This window comes from Hemibagrus wyckioides, linkage group LG29 (genome assembly GCF_019097595.1).
Source record: "Hemibagrus wyckioides isolate EC202008001 linkage group LG29, SWU_Hwy_1.0, whole genome shotgun sequence".
NCBI classification, from domain to species: Eukaryota; Metazoa; Chordata; class Actinopteri; order Siluriformes; family Bagridae; genus Hemibagrus; species Hemibagrus wyckioides.
The window spans coordinates 5409418-5427092 of record NC_080738.1 but is presented as its reverse complement, the minus strand read 5'-3'; the positions used below and the strand labels follow the sequence as shown (position 1 = coordinate 5427092).

The 17675-nt window shown below is 39.7% G+C and overlaps 1 protein-coding gene across 2 annotated transcripts in view; it reads right to left on the bottom strand.

Annotated features, from left to right (window-relative positions):
- Positions 1-12366, bottom strand: part of gria2a (glutamate receptor, ionotropic, AMPA 2a) — a 42681-nt gene extending 30315 nt beyond the window's left edge. The window contains exons 1-2 of one of the 2 annotated variants that reach the window (XM_058384998.1): positions 11940-12366; positions 11565-11705 (exon numbers count right to left, since the gene is read on the bottom strand). In XM_058384998.1, the coding sequence (XP_058240981.1) occupies positions 11565-11705; positions 11940-12051 (253 nt within the window). In that variant the 5' untranslated portion in view covers positions 12052-12366. The remainder of the gene's footprint in view (positions 1-11564; positions 11706-11939) is intronic. The other variant, XM_058384997.1, reaches the window with a different exon arrangement.
- Positions 12367-17675: the final 5309 nt, after the last annotated feature.

Genomic DNA, 17675 nt, shown 5'->3' with positions numbered 1-17675 from the left:
TATAAAATGTCCCACACTAAAGCAAGCTAGCTAATGTTAAGAAATGTCCCACACTAAAGCGAGCTAGCTAATGTTAAGAAATGTCCCACACTAAAGCTAGCTAGCTAATGTTAAGAAATGTCCCACACTAAAGCGAGCTAGCTAATGTTAAGAAATGTCCCACACTAAAGCTAGCTAGCTAATGTTAAGAAATGTCCCACACTAAAGCGAGCTAGCTAATGTTATAAAATGTCCCACACTAAAGCTAGCTATTTAATGTTATAAAATGTCCCACACTAAAGCGAGCTAGCTAATGTTATAAAATGTCCCACACTAAAGCGAGCTAATGTTCGGAAATGTTCCACACTAAAGCGAGCTAGCTAATGTTCGGAATGGCGACTACAACAAAGACGATGACATTCCTACATGACCGCATTTTATAGTACAAATCCTAAGCAGCAAAGAATTGCTGTAGCGCTAACAGACACTTCACGAGACCTCGTATGATCTGTCATAAGCAATTTAGCTGAAAGTATGTTGATTTTAACCCAGAGAGGCAGGCTGAATCCTCCTGAGAGGATAAACACTTCAAGCTAAACATATCAAACTATCCAACACACACACACACCTCCTTCGGAAACCGCCTGCACCGAACATACGTCACAGAAAGTCTCCCTGCCAACACCGTGACTCAAGCTAGCACTGTATTTCACATCTCTTTCTCCAGCTGCTGTATTTTTAATTCGTTTGCTAACACGTTCATATGTCCGCGACTCTGACTCATCACGACAGCACTCTTCTCACTTAATATTAAGGTTCTTAGAATATATATACTTTAAAAAAAAAAAGCTCACTTAGAAGAGTTTTAGTGATATTAATATGAACAGATCACACGAGAACCTTTTCCTCCCACGTTAGCTAGCTAGCTAGGTCTGCTAGCTAGTTTTGTTAAGACATTTTGCAAGACATTCTCAAACTAGCTACCTTTTCTGTAGTATGTTATATTACCCCGCTAGATATCTATCTTTTTTGTGTGTGACATTTTCTAGCATCTAGCTCGCTACATTTGCTAGCTAATCTAGCTAGCATTTCTGTGGTACACTTTTCGAATATCATACAACTAGCTCTATATGTTGACATTATCTAGCTAGCTAGCTTTGCTGTGGGACATTTCCCCTAAACCATTTTCTAATATTATCAGTTAGCTAACTTTGCTGTGGGAGATTTTATAATATCAAAAAGCTAGGTATATTTGTTGTGGAACGTTTTCTAACATTATTTAGCTAGCTAGCTTTGCTGTGGGACATTTTCGAACGCTTGGTTTGCTCTGGTAGATTTATAAATATCATTTATCTGGCTAGCTTTGCTGTAGGATGTTTTCTAACATGATTTATCTAGCTAGCTTTGCTGTAGGAGATTTTCTAACAGTATTTATCTAGCTAGCTTTGCTGTGGGACATTTTTCCAACGTTATACAGCTAGCTTAGTTTGCTCTGGTAGATTTTTAAATGTCATTTATCTGGCTAGCTTTGCTGTAGGAGATTTTCTAACATGATTTATCTAGCTAGATTTGCTGTGTGACATTTTCTAACGTTATACAGCTAGCTTGGTTTGCTCTGGTAGATTTTAAATATATAATTTATCTGGCTAGCTTTGCTGTAGGAGATTTTCTAACATGATTTATCAAGCTAGCTTTGCTGTAGGAGATTTTCTATTATTTATCTAGCTAGCTTTGCTGTGGGACATTTTCTAACATTATATAGCTAGCTTGGTTTGCTCTGGTAGATTTATAAATATCATTTATCTGGCTAGCTTTGCTGTAAGAGATTTTCTATTATTTATCTAGCTAGCTTTGCTGTGGGAAGTTTTCTAACGCTGTACAGCTAACTTGGTTTGTTCTATTAGACTTTTAGATATCATTTATCTGGCTAGCTCACTTTTCTGTGAGACGTTATATGTAGATAGTGAGTATTTCTATCTAGTACTTGTTTTGTTACGTTATTAAACGTATGTCGTGCGACCTTTTCTATCTATCAGCTAGCATTTCTGTGGATTCAAGCATTTTCTAACATTTTTAATTTACCTGTCTTTGCTGTGGGATATGTTCTAGCGTTATTTAACCTGCTGGTTTTGCTGGACATTTCCAACATGATATAGACATTTGTTGTAGTTAGCTACCTTTGTTATACCATCTGTTTAGCATGAGCTAGCTTGCAATCTTTGTTGTGGGACAAAACCAGAAATAAGAAAATATATATTTCAGAAACTAATATACAGACAAGTGAATACACGCTAACAGTAAAGCAAAGAGAAAAAGGTATTTAAAAAAAAAGATTAGATTAGCCCGCTAAAAATCAAGTAAATGCATTCCTAGTCCTGGAATGGAAATGGTGGCCACTATATTAGGAACATTCATACTGTTGATGAATTAGCTGATCATGTGGCAGTAGCATGATACATAAAATAATGCAAATACAAGTCGAATGTCATGGTTGGCATGGGCCGAATGGCTTGTTTCAGGGTCTCCACAATCTCTATAGTTCACACAACATTCATCCAAGAAGTGCTGGTTTGAACTGTATGTAACAGCTACAGTAATTAATAATGAACATCCACTGTTTGCAGCCGTGTTGAGCAGAAAAGCACCTCAGAATGCACAAAAGGTCAAATTTTGAGAGCGATAAGCTACAATACCACCATCCAGTCAGCCAAGAACCAGAACCTGAGGCAACAGGATGACTGAAACTGGACAGTTGAAGATTGGAGGATCTGTTGTCTGGTCTGATGATTCTGCTTCTAAATTGCAGATGGTAGCAACAGCATGAATCCATGGCCACAACCTGCCGTTTCAGGCTGGTGGTGTTGGTGTAATGGTGTGGGGCAGATTTTCTTTGTACACACTGAGCCCCTTAATACCAATCAAGCATTATTTAAATCTGAGAATCGTCGCAGTTGATGAACATGTGTATCACTTTACAGCCACAGTTTACCACAGACTTGTAAACTAATACGCTCGCTAGTTACATAAAGGGGGGGAAAAACCATCCATACTCATTATCAAACACAACTGAATCCAGTAGCATTTAAATCCTCCCAGGCTTTGCTACAGACATAGCATGCTACATCCATCATACCGCTAGGATTTCATCATCATTAAGCTATCTCGGTTAATCAGCTCGTCCACTGGAGAGCGTTTTAAGAAGCGTCGCGTCGTTCAATAGCGTAATACGATTCACGCATTTATTATTTCACATATTTATTTACTGGAGCTGGAAATGTAATTTGTGGGCAGTTTACGGCTAAGTGCAGTTTGGCGAGCATAAATATTGGAATAGCCTTCGCATTAACTGTGGGAAAGTCACAGCAAGCTTTAACAAAGGATTACTATCAATCGAAAGCATTATTTATTCTGTGGGTCAAAACCATCATGGTGGAGAATGGGATTATCTGGTCACCCTTTGGGCAGGACTATATATATATATATATATATATATATATATATATATTTATTTAAAAAAAAGAAAAACCATCTAATTGGCTTGTGGTACCAAAAAATCCTGAATATAGAAATGTTCAGACACTCTCAGGTGAATTACTAATTGTGTCAGTGTGTGTGTGTGTGTGTTTTAGGATTATGAAAATGTCCTACTCACGATCCATTGTTCTTTTGCTCATTATACAGAATAAAGTGGATTTGCAAAATCCTTGTAGATCTGAGAAAGTACTTCACACTAGCATCGTAAAACATGGAGAGAAACAGAGAGAGAGAGAGAGAGAGAGAGAGAGATGAAGAGAGGGAGAATGTCAGGAAAGGAAAAAGACAGACCGACACACACACACACACACGTATATATACATAGTGACAACAGTTTATATTGTGTTTGTTCAGTGGCTGGACCAGGGGAGTAGTAAATTTAGCCGCCCTAATTAGGTGATATTGCAGAAAGAGACGGATAATGTACAACTACAGGTGCGTGTGTGTGTGTGTGTGTGTGTGTGTGTGTGTGTGTGTGTGCAGTCTCTGAGCTCTCTGCCCATCTGCAGCAATTTGTACGCAGTGCACATGGATCCAGAGTACAAAGCAGAAAGCCTTTGAACCTCCTTTTGAATCTCCTACTGACCGACCGCGCCAGCCAGCATCGCTGTGGGGATGGGCAGGATGTTTGATATATAGATTTTTTTTTTAAATGAAAAATGCTTTTATTTTCTAAAAAAGAAAACACACACACATTTTTAAAATAATTAGGCTGTAATGATTGTAGGGAAAACTGGTATGTTGCTTGTATGCCAGCGTGAGGTTTTGGTGCATCGTAAAAAGCAGCGCCTTTGAACACTTGGTGAATCAAGTCGTAACTGGTGCAGCAGCTTCCACGCGCCTGACCGGCTCGTTTGAACAGAAACGGAGGCGTCGTCGTGTGCCGACTGATTCATGTCTATCCAGCATGCTCCCAAAACAAGAAAACAAATGTTTCTTTATATTGTTGCTGTTTTAATACTGTAATGAAAAAGCTTAATACAAGATTTCATTAATCAACCTTATTGCTAGCTGGATACTAACAAATAGGCAAAGCTTTGATTTTCTAGCTATATTATAGTGCCAAAAGTATTGGGACACCCCTCCAAATCATTGAATTCAGGGGTTGGGCTCGGCCTCTTAGATCCAGTGAAAGGAACTCTTAATGCTTCAGCTTCATACCAAGACATTTTGGACAATTTCCTGCTTTGTGGGAACAGTTTGGGAATGGCCCAATGGTGTGGAGGAACTTCACAAAATCCTAACCTCAACCTGATAGAACACCTTTGGGATGAATTAGAGTGGAGACTGTGAGCCAGACCTTCTCGTCCAACATCAGTGCCTGACCTTCTAGAGGAAACACACTCCTAAACCTTGTGGAAAGCCTTCCCAGAAGAGTTGAAGCTGTTATAGCTGCAAAGGACAGGTCAACTCCATATTACATTCATGTGCATGTAAATCCCAGTTTTGGAACGGCTCAGAGTCTCCTCTCTAATTCATCCCAAAGGTGTTCTATCGGGTTCAGGTGAGGACTCTCCATGTCTCCACGCTCATCCATGTCTTTATGGACCTTGCTTTGGTCACTGGTGTGCAGTCATGTTGGAACAGGAAGGGGTCATCCCCAAACTGTTCCCACAAAGTTGGGAGCATGAAATTGTCCAAAATGTCTTGGTATGAAGCTGAAGCATTAAGAGTTCCTTTCACTGGAACTAAGGGGCCCGAGCCCAACCCTTGAAACATAACACCTGAACTCAATGATTTGGAGGGGTGTCCCAATACTTTTGGCAATATAGTGTATGTGCATGACCAATAGGCACCAAAGATGCTAGCATTATCACCTGAAGTGGCAAACATATTGCACTAACACTTTAGGACCAAGCTACTGCTGATGGAGCGATTCACGTAACAAAATCATCACAGATAATTCACTGGAACCCTGTTGGTCATCCCACAGACTCAGGATCAAAAGATTCGCATCAAACATCGCAACGTTGGACTGAATAATCACTCGTTACAAACACGGTGAGCTGAAAAGCATCTCAGAATGTCGACGTACGACAGCAGGAGAGGATTTTTACGCATTGCGCTGCCGTCACGTGATTGGCTGATTGGATAGGGGAAGTCTAATATCAATATTTCGATAAATGATCTCAGGAAGATTGTGGATGTCAGTAATTAATTCCACCATATTGATCAAATCGTACGTAGCGACTGGAGTGGAAGATTGAAATACAAAAAGCTAGAAAAACAAATAGGTTTGGAAAGTAAAGACAAACGGAAGGAAGGAGAGTGATAGAACGAGGAAGATGTCGGGGAAAAATAGGAAACTGTTCATCGCTCAAATAACCTGTGTGTGTGTGTGTGTGTGTCTGGGACGTCTGGGAGATAGCTGCCAGCACAACCTGTCTTTACTGATGTGAAAGCCACAGAAAACAAGCAGGTACTAACAATCCCGACTCCATTTTAGGCTGACGGAGCATCAAAATACAAAAACAGGGGCGATATCTACAGGTCACAGACGTTCTGGCAGCAGAAAGGATTTTCAACTAAGCCCCGAAAAAAACGACAATTTAAGATTATGTTAATTTCTTCTGGTTATACAGTATACGCTTGACTGAATTCCTGAGACTATATGGAAAAGGGGCTACATAACTCATCCGCTGTAGAGGAAATAGCTTGTAATTAAAGCTGCACGCTTAAACGAAGTGTTCGGAGGAAAAGAATAACAAAAAAGAATTTAGGGTTTTTTTAAATGCACGTTTGCTTTCAGCTTTACTGCTGCTGTAGTTTATCAAACGAGGTTTGTGTCGTAAATCCTGGTGTGTCAGATTACACGATGACATCGTGAGTATATCCATCTTTCATCCATCCATCCATCTGTCCATCCATTCATATATCCAGGCATTCACATATCCAGGCATTCATCTTTTAATTCATTCATTCATCTGTCCGTTTATCTATCCATTTATCCATTGATCTATCCATCTATCCATTCACCTGTCCATCCTTCTATTCGTCTATCCATCCATTTATCCACCCATCCAACCATCTATAAATCCATCTATCCATTTTATATCCATCCATTCATCTTTCCATTCATTCATCTGTCTAGTCATCCATCCATCCATCCATCCATCCAGCCATACATCCATTTATCTCTCTATCAGTCTTTCTCTATCTACCTACCCATCAATTTTTCTATCCATTTATCCATTCATCTATCTATCTATCTATCTATCTATCTATCTATCTATCTATCTATCTATCTATCTATCTATCTATCTATCTATCTGCCCATCCATAAATCCATCCACCTGTCCATCCATTCACCCATCCATCCATCCCTACATAAATCCATCCATCTGTCCATCCATTCACCCATCCATCCATCCCTACATAAATCCATTCATCTGTTAATCTATCCATCCATTTATCCATCCATCCATTTATCCATCTATCTATCTATCTATCTATCTATCTATCTATCTATCTATCCATTTATATATCCATCCATTCATAAATCTATTCATCCATCCATCCATCCCTCCATAAATCCATCCACCTATCGATCAATTTATCCATCTATCTCACCATCCATGCATCCATTCATACATACATCCATCCATCCATCCATCCATAAATCCATCCATCCATCCATTCATCTATCCATTTATCCATCCATCTGTCTATTTCTCCATATATTTTCCGTAGCATTAATCCTACACAGGGTCACAAGGAGCCTGGAGTCTATCCAAGACACCAACACATCTCAGGGCACAATCACACACACACACACACACACACTACAGACAATTCTGAGATGCCAAACAGCCTACAAGGCATGTCTTTGACTGGTGGAGGAAACAGGAGAACCCGGAGGAAACCCTTGAAGCACGGGGAGAAGATAGAAAATCCACAAACGCAGGGAACCCTGGACGTATGAGGCTACATTGATAACCACTAACCCACCAGCCCCCCCTAATACAACAGTCAGTATTCACTGATTAGTCAGCTGTTACTATGGAAACCTCCAGACCAGTCAGATTCCAGAATTCAGCAGCAGTCTGGTATAAGTCTTTATAGATATCCACCTCTGTAGCGTGCATCAAAAGAGAAATTCAAGTGTGTGTGCGTGTGTGTGTGTGTATTTGGCTTTCACGCCACGTTGGAGAGGAATGCCCTTTACTGAATCTCTTTCTTTTCTCTCTCTCTTTCTCTCTCTCTCTCTCTTTATTTCTCAACAGCACATCACACACCGCCCACTAAACGAACTCATTCCCTTGACCTGAACCTCATTTCTCTTGCGTTCTATCCATTTTTCTCCCCCACCCCTCTTTTTTTCATCTCTCTCTCTCTCTCACTCAAGGTGATTGCTGATTGTTGGGACTGGGAGGCTGTCTGTAAAAGAGTGAGTGCTCCCTCGCTCGTTTCTCATCCTGTCTTCGGCAATAAATCCTCCACATGGATCGGTGTGAATATTTATGCGATGGGACACACACACACACACGGTAGGACGTGTACCGCAGCATCTAAGCGTACAGCAGAACGTCACGTCAGACGTCGGTTATATTTTCACACAAAATCGAGCGAGTTTTATTCCGTGTAGCCTTTCTAACGAGGGACGCCGTCACAAGGCAGCTGTGTTTATTTACGAGCAGAGCCAAGAAAAACTCCCTGAGACACCATGAGGATTTCACACTGGCATCCTCTTCCATCTTTGTACTTTTTGTAGCTCGTTTTGAGATTCAGAAATGACCTAATTCACAGTGTTTAAAGGATGTTCAGGGGAATAAGACGTCCTGAGCTGAGCAGAAGTCTTTATGATCACAGCAGCTTAATAATATGACGCTTATTAATAAAAGAATCCGAGTTTATATCGGAAAGCATGAAATACTATGAGCTCGTTAAACGTCCGGGTGGTGCAGGATATCAGTTCTGAGAAATTTAAGAACCCGTCTTTACCTCAGGAAGATTAAGTTCCAGTTTCCGGCAAGGTACAGAGACATGCAGACATTTTGACCCTGATAATAAATACACTGAGCGTTGTTGTTGATGTTGATGGGTTTTTTTTTTTCCTATTAAGCAAGCAAATCTTATTTCATATGTCACGTCAGATGAAACACGAGGTTGCGCCTTTGTGCAGTTTGTCTTGGAGAGAGATCTATGATTCGTGCGCTGTAGCGGAATTAAATATAAGGTCCCTCGGTATAATGAATAATAGCAAAGTGAAACAGTAGCAGGTTCTTTTAATAGTGTGTGTGTGCGCGCGGAATAGCGGCTCTGACAGGCATCATAAATATTACGGTAATGGATAACAGAAGGAACAGATGTTGGACACCGAACCCGCCACGACGCTTTAACAGTCGTGTTTCCATGGCGACAAAAAATTCTTTCCCTACTTCACACCCACGATGCTGTTCGACTACACCTTCACGCCCGATGCAGCGGCGCTTTAGTGCTGGAACTCTCACCTCCTCACGTGTACACTTTGCTCATATTCATATGAATATGCACCCTTAAGCACTAGTGTGTGTGTGTGTGTGTGTGTGTTGTTCACATTAATTAGACCTAGCAGTTGAGGGAGGTAGTACGAGGACATGGTGCAGTGGATCTCTCATGCCAGAGCCGCAGTCCTTCACTGCGAATCTCCGTGACTCATGCTGGATCAGGAACGTTGGACGTATGAACCGTATGTAGGCGTGTTCCTAGATCCATCGCTGTTAAGATTCTCCGTTCTGATGAGGTCCGAAAGCGAGGATTCGTTTCACAGCAGCTCCGGTTGTAGTTCAAATCGCACATTTATATTAAGATACGTGGCCGTTTCTATGGCAACAGCTTACATAGGAGGGTTGTATGGTGGATTTCTTTTCTTTTCTTTTCTTTTTTTGTGTTAATTGTCGAAAGAATTCTTTCAGGATGTTTATTAGCCTTTTTTTATCATAGTAGCTTCAATAGAGGAAAAAAGAGAAGCTGGTGAGGAAACAGCGATGTTTATAGCTGCTGTAACGTAAGTGCTACTAGATAAGGAGCTCAGGGGTTTCATGGACGTCGCACAACGTAACTATAAACGAATTTTAGTCTGTTTTCTGTGGTAGAAGCTTGTTATCGCTGATCATCTTCCTAATACAGCGTGTCTCCAAGTGTTTTATTTCCCCAGGGTATCTTTCCCTCACGATCCACTGACACAACTTTATAAACAATTATTGAACGGATGAACCAGCGGTCAGTTTATAGACGTTACAAGAAAAACCAAGATGAAAGCTCACGAGAATAACTGAGAATATCCACACTGCTCAAACAATCCCATAATGCATTGTGTTAGGTTGTAGCCCGGGGTTTTAAAGAGATCTTACCTATTAAATATTAATGAATAGGTTAAATCGATACTAAATCACGTGGCATGAGTTATCGGCGTCTATTGGCTGTTCGACACATGGCGCCCGAGCTAGAAATTTTAACGGGTCCCTAAAGACCAGGGAAATGTGGAAAAATGCAAACAGATATCGTAGAGTGACAAATGTGCATTGTCAAAATAAAACCTAGGCAATAAACAGGAAGCGAAAAGAAAACGATTAAAAGCCAAAACGGAACGGAACACGAGCTCAGCTTCTGGTTTAGTCAGTAATTAGATGCAAAGACGCTGATTTTCAGCCCCTTGTAATGTTTAACTATTTATTAAAGCAGCCGATCTACCCAGATACACCTTTTTTTTTTGCCTGAACATGCCATAAACATGCCTAAGTGTAGTTTAAATAATTATCATATCGTAATATACTAAACCTCACTACTGATACTGTCATCCTCAGTGAAGAAAAAGCCACCATCCTCGGGTCAAAGTCTGATAAAATGGCTTGTGAATAAAATGTCAGGATAACATTATGTTGAAAATTGACAGCATTAGAGCCACTGATTTGCTTTTTACTCGTAAATTGTGCCCAAGGAACTCCATAATAAAGCAAATAGAGCTGAAAACAAAACAAAACCGACGACTAAAGAGACCCAAGATCAGTGCGCTAAGTCTTCCAATAACTCAGCTCAGCCAATGCAGCGTGTCATCTACCATCAGCTCTTCTTCCCTTCATAGGGCGCCTTTACATTTATCCTAATTGAATAGCTATAGTATAATTTCTTCACGTGATACGGGTTTCTTTCTTGTAGGTTTTTAATATGAAACAACCGATGGAGTCTTTTTTTATGTATACATTTTAATTCAAGCTCAGGAGCGAAATGTTGGATTCGAACTATTTTCCCAACTGGATTTTCACGGATACAGCATTTCATATCCAGCTTGATAAATGAAAAATATCTACCAGAAAGATCCCAAAAATCTATCTTCTGCTCGTTTTTTTTTTTTTTTAATATTCGTATACTTTGGTCCCGTCTATACTGTGCAGTGAAAGGGCTGCGGTCTCATCCAGTGTTACCATGGAAACCAAATCTGACTTGCTCATGCAGCAATTATCACACAATGCCAAAAAAAAAGAAAACCACAGATCCCCCTAGTCTCTCTTGATAAGTACTGGATGTGGGTATCGCCCAAAATGTGCAACGTGCAATAGGCAGGCATTTGGGACGGAGCTGAGGTTTAGCCCACGCCTCTCCAACACCTCCACATGGCCCAATATGTTCTTCCAGTTAGCACGGAGGCGGCTGTGTGAATAAACACGGTGTTAATTGATAACGCGGCTCGGGAGCGCGCTCTACAGGCGCGTTCCCGCATCACACGCTTAACTAAAGTGGCGTTAATCATCCTGAGGACGCTGGACAGTCTCTACAAAACGCCATGCGCAGGCTACTAATGTGAAAATGAATGGCATTCCTGGACTTTTTTTGTTTTGTTTTGTTTTGTTGCACGATACACACACACACGTTTTAATAATCGCTTGGTTTTCCAGGTGGACAAATATCGGATTAGAGGGGGGAAAAAACTGCGCACAGTCGATTCATGATTCATGCAGTCTGCCCCGTGCTCTGTGCGTAAAATATTTATGCGCGCAAATCTCCAGGGTATGCACATGTAGTAAATACGAATGCTTTCCAAAAATAAATCAGAATGAAAGCTGGACACTTACAGCAGTTGGTGATGGCGAAGCTATTGGCCACCTCTAGGTTATCGATGTGCGGGGTGAGGCGGAATTCGGCCGTGCCGAACTGCACCATCCCGACCCGAAACGCGCTGTACTCCTGATCCGCACCGCGCGGAAACAGGCCGCCTGAGGGCATCGACACACACACACACACAGAGGGACAAAATAAACCATTCGTTATTACACACAATTGTTGTATGCAGTGCATTCTTTAAAATATAATAACCACACGCTCCGTGTCTCCGTCACTGACAGTCTGAGAGTGATGTATTGCTGGGTTTGAATCCTAACCCCTTCACAGGGTTTTTTTAAGAAGATTAAAGCATTTTATTTAGTATAATAATATAAGATGATGCTTACCGATTTGGACGCTCGGTGATCCACCGAGTGCGAGTCCCCATAAAGCGGGCACAAACAGAAAACCGGACAAATTCATAATCATCTGTGTTTTTTTCCCTTTCCCGTCGATCATGTTCACAAAATTGCGCTCGCGCTACCGCCTCGATTCATGATTTAAACGAATAAAACAATTAAAGAGGGGAGGAAAAAAAAAACGTCGAGGAAATAAGGAAAGAGGGGGGAAAAAGACGGACGAGTCTCCAGTAGAGAGGACAGTGCGGTGGGGGGAAGACGGGGGGCTTCTTCGATCGCTCCAGCTCCTTTGCGGCTCCGCGGCGCGTCCACAAGCAGGGCTTCAGCCGCCACGGACGCGGGAAGAATGATGATGGAGACGGAAAGAGCCGAGCGCACCCGAAGCTGTTAAAAGGACCGAGCGGGTCTGAAACTGGAAATGGAAGAGAGAGAGAGAGAGAGAGAGAGAGAGAGAGAGAGAGAGGTCCAAATCCGAAAATGACCGAGCTTTTCCGTAGCCGCAGGATCCAAATCCGGAAATTGCCGAGTGAATCCGAAGACGGAAATAGCCGAGTGGATCCGAAACTGAAAATTAGGCTGACGGAAAAAGCCGAATGAATTCGAAGGCGAACAGATTGGCGCTTCTTTTCTTTTTTTTTTTGTTTTTATTTTTTTAATCGCCTTTTTGTTTTGTTTTATGTCTTTACTTCGTTTGGTTGCTCATCAGGTGAATCATCAGCACGGTGTAATGTGTGAATAGAGTTTCTATTTCTTTAAATATCTGCATCTGTTAAGGCCATATTATATAATATTCTTGTTGTCCAATAATTATTTGTTTTCATGAAACAAACTATTGACTCAGAGAAGAAAAAAAATATCTCGACTCTGTAGCCAATCAGGAGAAAGAGAAGAACCTGAGACAGTAAATAAACCTTGGACAGAGAGAGTCCTCTCTCTCTCTCTCTCTCTCTCTATATATATATATATATATATATATATATATATATATGTTCTATGTTGCTCTCAGTTTAACCCAAAACAAAGCAAAAGCCACATTACTGTAAAGTCTTACGAAGCCACAAGCCTTCCATAGAGGACAAAAAAATTAATTTGAATTCATTTTGATCACATGAAACAACAGCAATTAAAGAGTAGTTACTATAAATTATATGATGGAGGTACACTGATCAGGCATAACATTATGACCTTATATTGTGTTGGTGCTGTTAAAACAGCCCTGACCCGTCCAGCACTGTGTATTCTGACCCCTTTCTATCAGAACCAGCATTAACTTCTTCAGCAATCTGAACAACAGTAGCTCATCTGTTGGATCAGATCACACGGGCCAGCCTTCACTCCCCACGTGCATCAACGTTCCTTCCTTGGACCACTTTTGATAGACACTGACCACTGCAGACCGGGAACACCCCACAAGAGCTGCAGTTTTGGAGATGCTCTGATCCAGTGGTCTAGCCATCACAATTTGGCCCTTCGTCAAACTCACTCAAATCCTTACTCTTGTCCATTTTTCCTGCTTCTAACATCAACTTTGAGGACAAAATGTTCACTTGCTGCCTAATATATCCCACCCACTAACAGGTGCCATGATGAGGAGATCATCAGTGTTATTCACTTCACCTGTCACTGGTCATAATGTTATGCCTGATTGGTGTATATTCTGTAGAAAGGCTTAGAATCAGGACTGAGCAGAAAAGGAAAGAAAATAAGAAGAGAGGAAAGCAGGAGGTGATGTCAGAGGTAGGATTAAAGGATCCAGTGCAGGATGGATGAAGTTTGTTTCAAAGCAGGATTAAACAGAACGGGCAAATCTGATAAAAGAAAGAGAAAAAAAAAGTGGTTTCTCTCTGAAGAAGTCACAGACTGAGAGACTGGATTTTTGTTCTGCTGATAAGAATGACATTAAGGGATATAGAGGTAAAGTACGGTGACCTCTAAAGTGCAAAATACTTTAACAATCCAAATAAGCAAAAGCCAAAACACACACTCAACAAAAGAAAAAAAAAAAAGAAAAAAAAAACACAACAGCAAAAACAAAACAAGAAAATCAAAAACACAACAAAATAACAAAACAAAATTAAAAAGCAAGGAAATAAAAAATACCAAAACAAAAAAAAACATGAAACAAGCACAACAATTTTTAAAAAAAAAAAACACAACAAACCAGAAACACAAAATCAACAAAATAAAAAGTAAACATAACAAAACCAAAAAACACAAAAACAAAATTTAAAAACACAAGAAAATAAAAAATACAACAGCAAAAACACAACAAACAAAATAAAAACCACAATTAAATTATTTTAAAAAATCATGACAAAAACAAAACAATAAAAACCAAAAACAAATAGGAAAAACACAAAAATTGTACAAGACAAAAACACAAAATGTTTTGCTGATTTTTTTCTATCATCATCATTATTATTATTATTATTATTATTATTATTATTATATGATTTTCTTGGTGTGTCTGTGTTTTTTGTTTTGTTGTTGGTATTTTTCCCTCTCTTTAAAATATAGCTTAATAGAAATTGTTTTGTCCAACAATTGTTTTGTTCATTTGGAATATGAATGACATGACCCTGCCAACCACATCATTAATCACTCTGTCCAGTCGTCCTGCTCCGATCACAGGGCAGCAGGATTCCGACCCCAATGGAATAGGTTCTCACTAATGACCACTAGGAAAGCGACCAAATGAGCTGAAATTATGTTATTTCTGTCAAACAGCAGCCTTTTAGAAAAATGTTGGCCACTCAGTAGGGAGTATTTTAATGTATTTTATGTAGTCAGTGCAGTTCTTAGATCATACAGCAGAGGGCGCCAAAGGACTGGGGAAAAAATTAATTGAGGGAAATTTATAATAAATAAAATATAAAATAATGATATAAATAAAATAAAGGAGAAGGAGGGGAAGTAGAAAAGAAAAGAAAGGAAAGGAAAAGAAAAGAAAAGCCTACAGTATTCACCTGTGCAGTGAGTGTGTGAGGGTTTAAGGTTTAGTTGCTGATTGGTCGTCTGTAAAATCCGGTTGTGACGTCATTAGAAGAATTCAAGGAATTCAGATTGATAGGCAATTATTTGGATGATCAAATCTTTAAAAAGTTTTCTAATATATATTTTCAAAAACCTTTACTATATACTGTACACAATGTTTAAATGAACATGAAATAGGTTTCTGAGGCTCTGCGGCGCCCCCTGGTGGAGGTATGTGGGAGTATATACGATGTATATCATTTATTTCCATAATATTTCCCTAATACATGAAATATGCTTTTATACATTAGTGAAATATTTTAGCGATTGATTTTTTTTATTGACATTTTGTATTATTATGTTAAATATTTTTAATTGATGATGAGGATATGAAAGGGACAGACATTGTGGACGTTCTGCACAACTTGTTCATATAGGATGATATTTATAATCAATCATAACACAGTATCCATTTATCTTTCATTATCTGTTCTTTCTCTCCATATTTCGTTCTTTAAATACACGATACTGCCAAAAGTATTGGGACACCCCTCCAAATCATTGAGTTCAGGTGTTGTGTTTCAGGGGTTGGGCTCGGCCCCTTAGTTCCAGTGAAAGGAACTCTTAATGCTTCAGCTTCATAGCAAGACATTTTGGACAATTTCATGCTCTTTGTGGGAACAGTTTGGGGATGACCCCTTCCTGTTCCAACATGACTGCACACCAGTGACCAAAGCAAGATCCATAAAGACATGGATGAGTGAGTTTGGTGTGGAGGAACTTCACAGAGTCCTGACCTCAACCCCAGGGAGGTCAGACCTTCTCGTCCAACATCAGTGCCTGACTTCACAAGAGGAGCATTCAAAAATTCCCATAAACACACTCCTAAACCTTGTGGAAAGCCTTCCCAGAAGAGTTGAAGTTGTTATAGCTGTAAAGGGCGGGACAATTCCATATTACATTCATGTGCATGTAAAGGCAGACGTCCCAAAACTTTTGGCAATATAGTGTATTTGCTTCTATCAATCCTGTATCTCTCTATCTGTCCATAATTCTATAAGAAACACTTTCTAGTTCTATCTCAATCTATACTTCTAAATCTCTCCATCCTCACGTTTTCTTTCTTTTCTATCTTTCAGTCAGACTTTCATTCACACTCCTTATGTATTTGTCACTCTTTCTGTAACACCTTTCTTCTTCACTCTTTAATCTTTCACTCACACTCCATCCATCTCTTTGTTTTCACATTTCTGCATTATTCTTGTCATCATTTTTTTTTTTTACCAGTAAAACTTAAAGCTAGAAACTATTAAAGCCATGCATTTTTTTTGTTCTCCATTCAACAGACACCTTATTAAAGATGCTACTTCCTTTTGTTTTCCAGGTCCCCAGAATAGTTTACTTCCTGTTTTTTTATTCAGTGGTATCTCGTGCAGTGTATGATTGAGTACATGTTTAATACACCTTTAATTTAAGTTTTTCACTTTGCTTGTTTAATCGCCATGCAATGGTCTTGTGATCGTGGACATACTTGGACACACAGGAGGAATGGAATTCATGTGGAATGAAAGGGAGTAGACCATAAGACTACTTATGCACTACACCTGGGTCACATGGGTTGATTAGGATCAGGGTCACTAGAAATCTCCATTAAATCTGAAGGGAAACGTCCTGCTGATCATAAACTTCAGCCTTAACCCAAGCCTGATGAGCTGTTTAGAATTCAGCTGCAGTTCCATTTACCACCAGCAGATGGCACTAAAATAAAGGGGAGAAAAAACTGATCTCAGAGAGAAATTAAGTTTTGCACAAACTATACATCAGGGATTTTTCAGTCCCTCAAGTATTTTGCGTAGTTTTATTTATTTATGTATTTATTTATTCATTTAATTTTAAAAATGCTGTTTTTGCGACCACAATGCTTGATTTTCCTGCGGCTTTTTTTCCCAAAATAAATATATATTTTTTAAAATGTTACCTTTTTGTGGAAAACTACTTAAATTGGCGAAATCGCAAGTATTTTATTTTATTATTTATATTATTTTATTATTATTATTATATATTATATAATTTATTTTATTATTTATTTGATATTTATTCATAGATTTTTTTCTAAACTCCTACCGGTGGAGAATGTAAACTCAATGACTCACTCACTGCGCATGTGCGTGCGGAGTCGCTTGCAGCGATGCAGTTCTGCGCATGCGCAATTGCTGCCAACCACACAATGATAACATTATATTATTAGTAGTCAAATAAATAAATAAATAATAATAATAATAATAATAATAATAATAATAATAATAATAAACAGTATTATAAACACCTGAGACTGCCGTTAATCGTTAATACCGACAAAGAAGTAGACGCATTTCCACGCATGCGCAGTACAAACCGTGTACTGACGCGACTCGAAGATGGCTTCGGTTGAGTGGTGATGACGTCACACGACGCGTCTCACCGTCGTGTTTTTTTTGTTTTTTGACCCTATTGAGCATCTGTGGGGCATCCTCAAACGGAAGGTGGGGGAGCGCAAGGTCTCCAACATCCACCAGCTCTGTGATGTCATCATGGAGGAGTGGAAGAGGACTCCAGTGGCAACCTGTGAAGCTCTGGTGAACTCCATGCCCAAGAGGGTTAAGGCAGTGCTGGAAAATAATGGTGGCCACACAAAATATTGACACTTTGGGCCTAATTTGGACATTTCCACTTAGGGGTGTAGTCACTTTTGTTGCCAGCGGTTTAGACATT